The sequence below is a fragment of the Lonchura striata genome, chromosome 3, assembly GCF_050655825.1.
Source record: "Lonchura striata isolate lonStrDom1 chromosome 3, ASM5065582v1, whole genome shotgun sequence".
NCBI classification, from domain to species: Eukaryota; Metazoa; Chordata; class Aves; order Passeriformes; family Estrildidae; genus Lonchura; species Lonchura striata.
The window spans coordinates 8,099,550-8,113,189 of record NC_140705.1 but is presented as its reverse complement, the minus strand read 5'-3'; the positions used below and the strand labels follow the sequence as shown (position 1 = coordinate 8,113,189).

At 39.9% G+C, this 13,640-nt stretch overlaps 1 protein-coding gene across 6 annotated transcripts in view; it reads left to right on the top strand.

Annotated features, from left to right (window-relative positions):
- The window catches only part of KLHL29 (kelch like family member 29), a 387,294-nt gene that overhangs the window by 39,431 nt on the left and 334,223 nt on the right, over nucleotides 1-13,640 (top strand). For 3 of the 6 annotated variants that reach the window (XM_085576259.1, XM_085576257.1, XM_085576258.1), the window contains exon 1: nucleotides 1-13,640. This exon is cut by the window's left edge. The exons of the other annotated variants lie outside the window; for them this stretch is intronic. In XM_085576259.1, the coding sequence (XP_085432385.1) occupies nucleotides 13,589-13,640 (52 nt within the window). In that variant the 5' untranslated portion in view covers nucleotides 1-13,588. 6 annotated transcript variants of the gene reach the window in all.

Genomic DNA, 13,640 nt, shown 5'->3' with positions numbered 1-13,640 from the left:
TCTGCCTCAGCCCAGCCCTAGGCGTGCTCCTGAGGAAAAGCAGACAGGCGGGAGGAATTTGGCCACCAGCCCAGCTTTCAGGCCTCTCATACAGAGAGGGAAGATGTCTTCTGTGTCCCGCAGCTGGACACTGTGGTTTGTCTCTGGCAAACAGACGCAAGCAAGGGCAGAGTGCTTGGGAAGTTGCTGCTTGAAGAAATGTAATGTGTAATGTGAGAGGTGGGAAGCAGAGAGGTTTTCCTCACCTTTGTTTTCATATAATCACCATTTCACATTGGTGTCATTAAGAGGGGTTGTTGAGAGTACCAAGTCTGCACTCTCACTGTTTTTTTCCTTTGGAGGGGCAGAAGGAAAATGTTTGGTACCCTATGGCTTGTTTTCATCTTGCCTGACTTGAGGCATGAGTGGTTCAGCATAGAGCTGCCTCAGGAGCACTGGGTGAATGGAGTAGTATAGCAGGCTTGAAGTTCTTTGAAAAGCAATCAAATTTGCTATCACTTGCTATTTAAATGAGTGCAGGTGGTATGTTGATGGGTTGATTTTAGCCTGAAATGCTATTGTGTAGAGGAAGATGCAGAGAGCTGTGGTTTATGTGGTGGGGTTTTTTTTGGTACCTTCTAGGAGTGCTCTAAAGTAAAAGTTTATGACACTGAAAAAATGGTTGAAGCATACCCTCAGTAAAGCAGATGCATGAGGAACTCTAAAGCAAAATCCTCCTTTCTTCCAAATAATCAAACTGGGGGAAAAAGTAAAAAAAACCCAAGATTGTCTGAAAATTAAGCTCTTCTATCATGAAGTACCCAGTTGCAGCTTACCTTTCTCTTGCCACACTCCAGACAGTGATGGGACTCTAAATGGCTCTGTCTTAAATGTATGCAAACCAGATTGTACAAAGCAATGATTTAAAACAACAACTGTCTTTCATCTTTGGTGAAGACAACAAATATTATAAAATCTAAATTGTGTGGAAAAAGTAGTTTATCTTTGAATCCTGACAGCATTCAACAGCTGAAATATATAAATGCACTCAATTCTAGCTTTGGAACCTAGATTTAATGAGATGCTCAGAGGAAAATCTTTGGAAGGGCTTATATAAATTGTAGAAATGGGCCACTATGTTGTCACAGATAACTACTTTTTTTCAGCTTTTGATCCATTTTTATAAGCAATCATTTTATCAGACAACACTTGGGTCTGTGCTCTACCTGTCCTTTTTTGAAAATAATTTTCAACAGTAACAAATAATCACAGGCTGGAAATGGAGTCCTGTCACTGATGCCACCAAATAACAATCGACGAATATGGAGTGGAGCGTGAGCTGCTGGGCTCTGCAGTGGTGCAGGATGCACCTGCCTGCAGCTCAGCCCCAGTCTTCCAGTTTATTATCTTTGGTGCAGGAAGAATGGAAGGGGGGAAAGAGAAAGGGTGTGGGTTAAAGGAGAAAAGGAAGTATTTTTCTGTTGGTTTCTTATCCTAAAAAAAAAAGCGTACGTTATATCTGAGAGGTTGCAGAGCTCCCACTTCCTTACAACTGACTTTCTTCTGATGCAACAGATTTCAGTGAGCAATCTGCCATTCTCATTTACTACTTGGTATAGCTTAGTGATGAGAGATGATACTGGCCTCATTGTCTTCCATTTAGTTAGGAAACAGCCCAGGATGTTTTTCAAAAGAAAGATATTCCTATATTAACATGAAAATAAAATGTTTTGACAAAGATACCCTGATAGGAATGGAGACCTGTGGAAACACTGAGGGTTGCATCAATCTTAGGAGAAGGTTATTAAATTTTATCTGGTATCTGCTCACTAATTATAAACTGAAATTCCTGGAAGCAAAGGAATGCCCTTTTTATTTTCCCTGTTGTTGACAGCTAAAATAACTTACGCTAAAATAGATGTGTTCTTAGTTTCTTTGTGTGAACGTGAGCTGTAGATACAGGAGTCTACTGCTTTTTTTTCAAAGAGCCACTGTTTGGTGTATATCAGAAAAGCCGTTAGGGACCACAGTCAGCACTGAGTCCAGCTGTCCATTCCATCTCAAATTCCTGAAGGCCATCCTTCCCCAAATGGGCAAATTAAAATCAAGGAAAGGGAACCAGAAAAATGTCACATACCTGAAGCTCGGCTCCCCTGCACATATTTCTGATGTGAATCTATTTATTGCCTTACATTCTGGGTTATCTAATCTGCTTCTTTCTTATGCCACCAAGGCCAGCAGTCCTTGGTGTGATCTGTTCTCAATTTGCCAAATAACAATCACTTTTCAGGTACAACAGAATTTTTACCAGCCATTCTTGCATTTTTCCACAGTGGTTTAGCCACCCATTTCGATATTGGCAGATGTTGTGGCCTTATCAATATGACAAATTTTAAATACTTTCATCTTTTCCTGGGAAATACCAATTTTGGTGGCTCTTGTTTATTCATTGACTCCACTTATTTTAATAGTTGATCCTTTCCAGGGCATTTGTTTTGAAGTTATTCAAATGTCCAGCTGTAGTTTCAGATTTTCCTTTCATTGCCAAGCAGTAAGCTGGAAATAACTTTTAAAGTCATCACCCTTACCCCTCCTCCAGTGATCAGATCATGCCAGCATGTGTCCTGTCTTTGCTGCAAGGGTTTGTTTCTTCATGATGATGAACTGTGCATTTATATTCTTCTCCCTTCTTTCAAAATGTTTGACTTGAGACTGGTCATTGCATTTTGCAGCTAATTAATGTTAAAAAATAATCAAAATTCTAATGCAAAATTAAATTCAGTTAGTACTTACTGCTGGATGGGTTACCCTTCCCTGCATACTTCAGTCTTTACTTCTGCACTGGCTGAGTTATTACTCAGAGAAGATATGCTTATGAGTAAATTGCATTCTTCTAATTAGAATCACAGATTAGTTTGGGTTTGAAGGGTCCTTTAAAGATCATCTAGTCCAACCCTTCTGCCTTGATCACCTCCCAGTATCCCAGATTGCTCAGAGCCCCATCCATCCTGGCCTTGAATACTTCCAGGGATGGGGCAGCCACAGCTTTGCTGGGCAACCTGTGCCAGGGCCTTGCTCAAGGTGTTATTGAGGTGCAGTAGTGGGTAGTTTTTCATACATTTTGGAGTGAGGTCTGAGTTAATAGTGCCTTTGTGGTGTAAGAAGGGTGTGTTGGGGCTGGTTGGATGTTGGGATTTGGCACTAGTAACTGTTTTAACACCATTTGTTTGACTTTAGTTTAACCATACAGAATAAATGCCGACTGTGATGTTCTACTTTTGTTCTATGGTACATCATGGGGGATTATTCTGCCTCTGTGGTGGCAGAAGAGAGAGAGTGTTTTCCATTTGATATGCACTTGTTAGATTTTGAGCTGGAAGACTGTAGTTTAGCTATGGGTTTCTGCTTCCTTTCTCAGTGGTTGAGATGATGCTGAAGGAAATTTGTTTACTGATGGAAGGAGTCTAATGTTTCTTTAAGTCATCTTTGGTTGATATTTTGAGTATAATTTAATTTTAATTTTAATTTTTATGTTGTGTGCTTTTCCAGATCTGGAAGTATTTGGGGATTTTTTTTTTTTAATCGGTCATCTCTTTATCCCAGAGTTTCAACATTTTCTCCAGTTGGTTTCCACTGGCAGCTTTCCCTTAAGCTGCTGTTATTGTATCTTTCATGCCATTGTCTGTGTTGTGAAATGTTAAGCTGCTTAGCCACGACTGTTTAATTTCTCTGTTAAAGCTGATGTTTTTGAATAGACTTGGCTTGCTTAGCCCCTCTCTAAAGCTGGTGGACATCCTTCCTTTACTCTTCTGGTGCAGGCTTTCACTTTCTAGGTGACAGCAGATTTCTGGGTCAGGCCCCTGAATTTAGAAGGTATTTTCTTTTAGCTCCTTTCAGAAACTACCAGTTTAGTGTAGTTAACTACATAAATCTTATTTTCAGGCTCTTTTTTTTTTTCTTTTCAATTTATTCCTAATGTGAGCTGCTGATTTTTCTGAACCTGTGCATGAGAATTTGAATGTGTTGTATCTTCTTTCCTACAGAGATATCTTTTGCCTCTGATTTCTGTGTTTCCGAAATTCATTTCCATTGTGGGAAGTGATTGGTATACAGCCTAAAACATGTCAATTCTGAAGTGTGTTGGATATGCATCATGCAGTCCATAAAATCTTTTATTGATATTGATCTGAAATTGCTGCTGTAATCGTATTTAGTCCTCCAACGTGGATTCCTCTCAGTACTTTTTATTTTGCCTTTTCAAAGTTTGGGTTTTGTTCTTGCTTTGCATGAAAAGTAATCAGATCAGATGTCAGCTGCACTACACACTTTAATATCCTGGATAAGTTGAGCTACGTTTTCATTCCAGTAGACAGGTTTTTAATCTGATCTATGGGTAGATATCTTACTAGAGGAATGAATATTCCACCAGCAAGAAACCCCAGAGCGTTTCTGTCAGTCTTTTGCCATCATGACTTTTTAAAATTATTTTTATTTATTTATTTACTTATTTATTTCCAAGTATGCTTGTAAATTTCATGCTGGCTGTTGTCAGGGCTCTTCAGTGTAAGCAGGTGTCATGGCTGAGGACCCCGCCACAGTTTGCAGTATGATTCAGCAGCACAGTCATTTTTCAGTGTGCAGAATCCTGTAATTGTTGTTTTCCTGTGAAAATATGTGAAAAGCAGAAGTTGGCTGTTAATTGGCTCCCAGTCCACCAGCAGCATTTCAGCATTAGAAATCCTAGTTAAATGTTCTTTCTGCAGGGAGGGAGAACCATTTTCCCATCTTGTTTCATCATGTCTGTAATGAATTCTTATATTTAGCTATATCTTTTAACCTACTCAATATCAACATAAGCAAGCTGTGGATTTTGAGAACACCCTCCTCTGTTTTCTGTTACTTGTATAGCTTTTGACCTTGCTGATTTCTAGTATCCCAGAGAACTATAATTGTAGCTAGTAGAGAACCACTCATTTTGGAAATTGCAGTTGCATTTGGAATATGTTGCTGCCACTCCTCTGTGCCTTCCCCAGCTGTGTGGTGCTGTGCTGCAAGTCAAGGGGAGATGGGAGCGCTCCAGCATCCAGTGTTGTCAGCCAGCCTTGCCTGAGAAAGGGATTTGACTAACCCAGGCGAGGAGAGGCTTGCAAAGTGCAGTAGAGATGAAAACATTACTTGACAGGTTACTATTACGAATGGTAGAGCACAGTAGCTGTCTTCAGCTGTTTGTGAATGTCCACAGGCACAACTGGCTTGTCGGAGCCTCCTTATCCAGATAATTTCTCTAAAGGCTCAATCCTTGAGATACTCCTGTAGCATGGTTTGTTGTAGAGCCAGCCTTGTTTGGCTTAGTGAGTTAACCTGCTCTACTCGGGTACCTCTGTTGTCTTGTCAGGTCAGCTCATTCCTGAGGATGATTGGAAGTTGGTGGGTCTGAAACACAGAAAATGACTTGCTTTTTTGTGTGATCTTTGCTCTTCTTGACCTGCCTGGCTTGGCTTAGCCTGTACTGGAGAAAGTTGCAGCTCTTGGTGTAGCTTGTGAGGTTCCCATGATGTTCTGTGGTCTATTCTGCCATGTACAAGTGTAGGTTCTCAGGAAGATACCACCGGCCCAGGTGATGTTAAATTCTAAATTATATCTTTCTCTACTTAAGAGATGGATGCTTTCCCATTCCTGGTTGTGCGCAGTCCTTTTATACAAAAAGTAGACACTTTTGAGAGTGGCCATGATTGCATAATTTTTATACTTGTATTAGTATTATTATTACTATTTTTAGATCCAGTTTTGTGTGCGTGGCAGGAAAATACCCGTTCATATTGCAGTTGTGAAGTTTGTCTATTAAGGAAGTAAAAAATTATATGTGACTTGCTGTCATGTAGTATAGGATGTGATCTTCAGTCCAGTACCACATGTAGGTTTCTTGGCTGTCATTCTAAATCTGTAAACACATATACAGCTATATATTTGTCATATATTTAAAAAATAGGGAGTGTCTCCTGAATGTAGCACAATTATTATTTTAATGTCTTTTTCATTTACGTGACAGGGAATTGCAGTGGAAAAAATGTGCAGGCATGCATCTGCAGTTTTCCTTGGATGTTGGACAGTGTTACAGATTAGTGATAACACATGTAATCACAGGTTGAGATTCTGCTGCAGAGGATAATCTCTTGTTGTTTATGTTGAGTGCTTTTTCTTTCCTTAGCCTGGTTTTTCATGAGTCCTTTTCTGGGGGAGATGAAGCCTAGTTTTCCTTTTATGAAATCCCAGTTGGTGATTGCTATAAGCAACATGCTAACACATTTTCACTAGCTTGCACCTGGCTTAAAAAAAAAAAAAAACCAAAAAAAACCCCACAAAAAACAGCATGTGCTTGCTGCTTTGTTTCTTGAGTTATGAGGTTCAGTTTGAAGAGCTGATTCCTGCTCTGTGCTGAAGTACTCAGTATTTTGCTTCTGAAAGAAGCTGAAACATTGTGATTGTTGGTTACCAAATTAAGTAATCTGGAGAAACTTAAAATGCAGGTATCTTCTGTCTTTTAAGAGTAATGGTGGACAGTTGTCACAAATGGAAGGCAGAAGATGAGGTGCCACTGTGGGTGTGAGGATTTTTGGTAAGAGATAAAGCTTGCTGGCTGGAGGATCCTTGTAGCTGTGAGCAATTAATTGATTGGAGGTTGTGTTATTATATCAACTTTGAATATCCATGAAGCAGTTATTGAGGTCCTTCATAGCAGCTCTTCTACAGACAAAAAGGAACTGATAAAGCTGAATCAAACACTCCTTAAAATCAGTGAGAAGGATGTTTTATGTTTCGGAAATTTGGATTTGATCCTCTGATGCTAGAAACAATGAAGTGATTTAACACCTTGGTCTGTGTTCTGCTTGTTCCTCACCACCCACCCCACTGCTCAGTTTGGGTTATTAATTTTACTAATAGAAAATATATTGACTTTATATAGGATTCTTGGTATTATCTCTATGAGCTTCTAAGATGCCAGCCAGGCAAAATTTGGGGACACTACTATTACAAATAGATGTGGAGAGGGGAAAACACATTGAATGGCTTTTTAGCACATGACCCCTGAAATTTGAACATGTCATCTGGTGAAAACATAAATCTCCAGAGTTTACATATCTGAGTCTGTGCTTAGTCTTTTGATTGACAGTAAGTAGCATTTCCATGTTCCAGCATTGAGTAAACATGTTTTTAGGAAGCAGAGTATATCTGTTCTGGCTGAGGAATATACAAGAGTTGAACCATGTCAGTTGTTCAGGTTAAGTTCTTCTTAACCATCTCTTGGGGAAAAAAAACAAACCACAACAATGTAATAAAACAGATGGAGAGCGCTGTTTCTTCATATCTTTCTGTGACAGGCAACATTCTTCTAACAGAATTACCTATATTAAATTATGGATGAACAATATTGCAAAACTAACACAAACTTCTGTATTTTCCAGCCATTTTCCCCATGTTTGTCCCAAATGGCAGTCATCTACAGATATTCGTGTCATTTCATTGTGGTAAAGCAAAACTATACTCCCATGCAGCAAAGTTCCTGATCAAGGGATTTCAGTGAAATGAGTGGGAGCAAGTCACTCTAGATCCATTCTCTGCAGCCATCAGGCAAATATTGCAAGAAACTTCCTGGAACTTGCTGAACTTCCCAGGGGAAATTTAAAAAAAAAAAAAAAAAAAAAAAAAAGGCAGCTTTTCTTAGTGAATTAAGTTGCATATATTTTATGTGAAGGTTAGCTGGGAATTCCATCTCGGCACAGGAGACTGTCACCCTAGCTGTTGGGGAGATGCTGTGTGTTCTCCCTTGGGGCAACCAGAGCCTTTGCCCAGCAGTTTGGAGATACCAAGGAAGAAAACAAGATTTGTGCTAACAAGTTCCCAAGGGGGCTTTTGCTCAGCCCTCTTGCGTTGTTGTAAACCAACCTTCTGGGTGAGAAGCAGCTGGGCCAGAGGAGAAAGCAATGGGGTCCTTGCAGAAGAGCTCTTAAAACACAGATATGCCCTTATGTAATTAACTCCCTTCCCTGCCTGGTATTTCTTGCAAGAAGTGGAAATGTTTCACAGGAAATAGAGCAGCTATCACAACAAATGTGAAGTTTGAGGGGGTTGGTTCCTCACCCAGCACTGGCCTCATTAAACTGGAGCACAAGTCTTATGAGGAGAACTGGGGGTATCTAGCCTGGAGAAGAGAAGGCTCAGGGAGGATCTTACTGTTCTCTACAAGACCCTGAAAGGAGGCTGGAGCCAGATGGGGGTTTGTCTTCTCCGGGTTAACAAGTAGTAGGACAAAAGGAAATGGCCTCAAACTATGCCAGGGGGATATTTAGATTGATTACTAGGAAAAATTTCTTCACTGAAAGGGTGGGCAGGCATTAGAAAAAGCTGCGCAGGGAAGTGGTGGAAGCACCATCTCTTGAAGCATTAAAAAAAAAAAAAAAAAAAAAGTGTAGATGTGCTTAGGTTTAGTGGTGGACCTTGCAGTGCTGGGTTAATGATTGGACTCCACAATCTTAGAGGTCTTTTCCAGCCTTAATGATTGTGAGTTGCAGTTAAAGCAGCATGGACTGAAGCCCTCACTTGTGACTTGGGTCATCCAGATGTTTGCTGTTACAGTCCTCTTTAGGCTCTATTCCTGAGATTGCTTTAAATGCTGTAATTTTATTTTTGTTTGATTCTGTATAGCTGTACCCATATTAGTAAATTAAACAGGGCCAAGGCACAGGCTCAAGTGTACTTGTGCATTTGGATGATGTCCACGTGCTCTTGGGCCAGGTTTTGGATGAGAGCTTTCCCTAAATTTTGCCCAGGTGTGGCCACATCTGTGGAAACAGGCTGGACAGAAATGCATCCTGGAGGGGAGTTTGGGCAACTGGAGTGGCAGCTACAGTGTACCAGAGAATGGGCACTGACCTGCTAAATGCATCTTACTGGTGTGATATTTAAGTCAAAAGCCCTTTTGATGTTCTGTTAATGTGTTTTGTTTGTTTGTTTGTTTGTTTTTTTATGCCTGGAGCTCACAAGTGTATGGTGTGCGTACAGGTGTGTGACATGAGATAGCACAGCTTTTTCTGTCCCGTGTGGTAGAGCTGTGGTGGGGAGCAGGTTTGCTTTCCTCCCTGCTGGGAGAAGTGGGAAGAGTTCTACATGCACACTCACATCCCACACCATGCTTTGATAGCCTGGTGGTTGTAGCTGGCTCCTGGGGCTGATTTCAGGTGGGATTTCAGGTCTCAGGCAGTGGGGAGGTTTGAAGCACAGATGTCTGTGTTTAAGACAAGTGCTTTAGCCACTGAGGCATTGGAGGGAAAGGGAACAACACTTTATAACTGCTTAAGGGGAAAAGACAAAAAAACTCCACTTTTTATTGCTCTTGGCAGAGGGGAAGGGAGATGAAACAGAGCAAATTCCAGCAGGAAGATCACTCCCGGGAAATAGAAGTGAGGGTTTTACCTACCTGCAGAGGGCCAGATTTCATTATTTATTCCTCTATGTAGTATTTCCTGGGCTCATGCTAGTCTCCTGGCCACCCAGTATCCCATGTTGTGCAAGCCCTGCCCTGGTGTGCCTCACATGGTGCCTGGCAGGGAGTGGAGCACAAGGCAAGCTCCTCACTGCTTCTCACTTTTTGCAAACACTGAATCATCTTTCGTGATCTAATCTGTTTTAAGAGCTAGGAGTATTAAGTTTCATTCTCATACTGTTTTAAAGGTGGTGTAAACTACACATCAATGTGTTGGTTTTTTTTAAACATACTTTTTTTCATGTTTATGTTAATTCCTCCTTAATGTTCTTGAATTGCAGTACTCTGAGCTGATTCTCTTACTTGGTCAAATCCCATTCTGGTGCTTTGGAGATGCTTTAATAAATACTGGTGGGTTTTCACCCCCTTTTTCTGGTATGGTGTTAATTTCTGACAGAGTTCCATGACTACAGCGTTAAGTTAATGAAATTAACTTTTCTTGATCCAAGAGATTAAATGTGGCTGTAAATTTTTAAGCAGAACCAGTTGCTGCAATTCTCCATCAAAGAAAATCTTGTGGACTTGAACGAGTACGACTTACAGAGAGTGTTCTCCTGGGGAAGCTGATTAGTTAATACTTGAGTAATATATTTTTCTTCTCCCCCTGCATCTCCAGACCTGAAACAACAGAAACGATTCCTAGATCAAAAGACCGCTTGAGTCCCTTTTATCGGACAAATATCATAAATGGTAGGCTCTTAACTTTTCACTTGAGTAACGGCTCAGGCTTTCACGATTCCTTTAATAAATTTAAAGTAGGTCATAATACCCACCACTGCATCCTTAAACTGGTATAAATCTTGGTTTTCAGAGTTTTAATTACAGTGGCTGCTCCCATTAGGTGGTCTTGTTTCATGGCAGGATGCTAGACAGCTCTCTTGCTCTAAGTCATTTATGTGGACTGCGGGTATGTCTGTCAAACCATAATGAGCAATGAAAGAATGAAGAATGTTAATTTAACCGATGCTGCTTTTGCTGTTAACGTAAGTACCACCAGCTGCACCTCGTAAACATTTGCTGTTTGCTTGCTGGCGCTTTGCTGTTTAGCGAGGCCCTGTGTGATTGATAGAGGCAGAATCAGACTGATGGCTGGCGTGCCGCAACTTTTCTGAAGCGCGGCTTCTCTGAATGCCTTTTTGTTGCAAGAGACAGCTCCTAAATTTTAATTGCTTTTCAAGCTACCGAGTGCTGCTCGTGTCAAATGCGGATAATTGTTTTATGACATAGAGGTGCTATAAATTAAGGAGAGGTCAGCGTAGATAATGTGTGCATTACCTGCTGGAGGAGTGATGGCTGGGTGGAAGTGACACGTAGGAGATGCTCACTTTGGTGTGTGGGGGTTCTCGGTGCTCACACACAGCTTCTTAAACAATGGGCCTTAATAGGAAAAGACTGGTTGCAACAATAGCAGTGCTTGAAATCACTTTATAATTAGAGAAATTACTTAAAAATGCAGAACTCCACAAATGGCTTTTTTTCCCCAGACCATTAAGCGTTCAGGTGAACATTCAGAATAAAACTGCAGACCTCCATTCACCTGTCAGTTGTGGTTTGCATTCAGCAAAAGCATATTTTGTTCCTCTCTGGTGGGTCATTAAGAGGGTGATGGACCCCAGGAATTTGACACAGGCCACGTGCTCCAGTGCAGCTCACCCAGAATCATCTTGCCTTCCTGCTCTTGCTTCACTGATTAAGGTGCTCCTGGCATGAAGCTGCTTCTTATTGACATCCTGTCCAGCTTTTTCTTCTTTGCCTTGATAGTTTCTTGAAGTGTTTTTGATCTCTAGCATAGTTCCTTTCTCTCTCTGTCCTGATATACTCAGTTACTTTAGAGATTATTTACTGCACCTCTGTTTTTTATGCCAAATATATGTCAGGGTGAAATGCTCTAAATCAAAATGACTGCAGTCTTCAGGATTTAAATTATTTAGGGTTAAAACAAGGAAATACTCACTGAAGTGATTGATTGCTTTTTGTTCTGTGTTGCATATAGCTTATTTTCATAATATACTCCAGTTAGTAATAATTGAAATGTTATGAATTGCAATGAAATATTTTAAATTTATACCACTCATTGCTAATTGTAATAATATGCTTTTATCTCTGCACACTCTTAGGTTTTAAAACTTTATATTCTCAAAGTAACAAATAATGTAGCTTAATTAATTTTTTAACAGAGTAATCCATGGCAAACTTTTTTCTTTTGTACAGCTACAATCAGTGAAACTCTGTTTTAAGTAGAGATGGGAGAGATGTAGAACTGGTGGTTATTACTCACAGGATCGGATGGTTGTGGCACCAGACCACAGGTCAGGGTCTTATCCCTGCTTCTGGAATACTCCAGTGGAATGAGAACTGTAGTCACCATGGATAGAAACTTGTGAAACTTGCCAAACTTGTGTGTTGGATACCAGTGTCCTCCTTGGGCCAGAACCTACCCCATAATGTATGTGTTCCTAGGCTTTAGAGTTTGTTTTCAGAGAATTATGTTTATGTAAACTTACGGTGTCTGTGCACTGAGATGCTGTAGTGAGATTTTTAAAAAATACTTTCATGTATTTCTAGGGACCTGAGCTGATTATTATAGAGATTCATGCCTGTAAGGCTTTGATATTAGACTATATTATCTTTCCCACTTGGTTCCCTTTTTTCAGCCTGTGACTGAGAAATTAACTTTTCTTGGTCTTATGTTCAGTGAATTGGTCCCAGTAAAGAAAATACTTTCTGGGTAACAACTGGCTGTGTTGAAACAAACAAAATAAAAACGTACTTCTGGATGGCTGAGGCTGAAAAAAGCAGATTTCCTGAGAAGGATTACCAAAGAGAAAGACAAATGTATTAGCAGTTATGAAAGTAACTTATTGTACTTTTTAATATACAAACATGCTTGAGTTGACTTTAGATGTATAATTCCAAGTTGTTATCTTTTTGCTCATAATCTGAAGAGAATTCAGTGATATAGAATAACAGAATGGTTTGGGTTGATAGGGATTTTAAAGATCATCTAACACATCCAATAAAATTTTCTTTGAACCCTAATCTGTTTAAACCCTTATATTAAACCAGAGTTTTAATACTTTGTTTTTTTAAATTGAATCTGAAATTATTACATTTTAATCTCATGTAATTGAGAAATATTTGTTTTAATACAACTTAGTATGAATTTCATTATGCTTTCTTAAGAGAAAAAAAAAGATTATTTCACTGTCTTGTAACAGTATATCTGTTTAGTGGACTGTTTAATTTAGAGCCACTAAAAATAAAAGTATTTTTTGCGTAACTCAAAGGATTCTTTTAATGGCCCTGACAAAAAAAAAAACAAAAAAAAAAAACATTAAAATTACATATTGGCTCCAAAGCAGGATGTTTTCATTTACTGTACAATTTTTCTTTTGGTTACTTTTTTTCCCCCCCACTCTTGACTATGTTGTGAGCAAATGGAAGAAAAGACCATGTGGGTGTATTCAGGTCCTGTTTCCACTGTTCCAGTGTGTAACTTCAGCAGGAGACCTGTCCTCCCCCTCAGTGTGGATTTCTCACCCTCTTTCCATTGGGCAGCACAGGCTTTGAGTGGATCGAGGAAGCAAATCCCAATTCCTCAGTCTGTGTTGGCTCCCAGCAGCTTTTCCGGTGCTGCTTTTAGCAGCAGCCCTGAAAGCAATGGAAGACTTGAGCTGTGGTAGGAGGTGACAGAGGTTATTGTTGGCTCTTGCCACAGAACTGATTAGAATTTTACACCTAAACACAGTCTATGGAAATGAAGAAGGGATAAGAGACCAAGCGAGCTATGGGTGTCCTTAGTCCTTACCACCAAGTATTTCTTTCATCTGGTTTCAGAGAGGTTGATGCTGCACTGGGGACTAAAGTTGTCTGTAATCTACTACATTGCTAATCCCCATATAGACACACAAATATGTACATAAATATATATTTTTTTTTTTTTTTGCATGAAGGAAAACCTTGGGTCAGTAAGTCTACCTGGGTTGTATTCACCTTGGTTTTGTAGGCTGGAGATGAGAAAATGGACAAGGAGATACACACTCGAGCCTTCCAGCTTTCTGTTAACCTATGGGGAGTCTGAATAAAGAGCATTGTGTCTATCCACATGGAGGCCACAAAG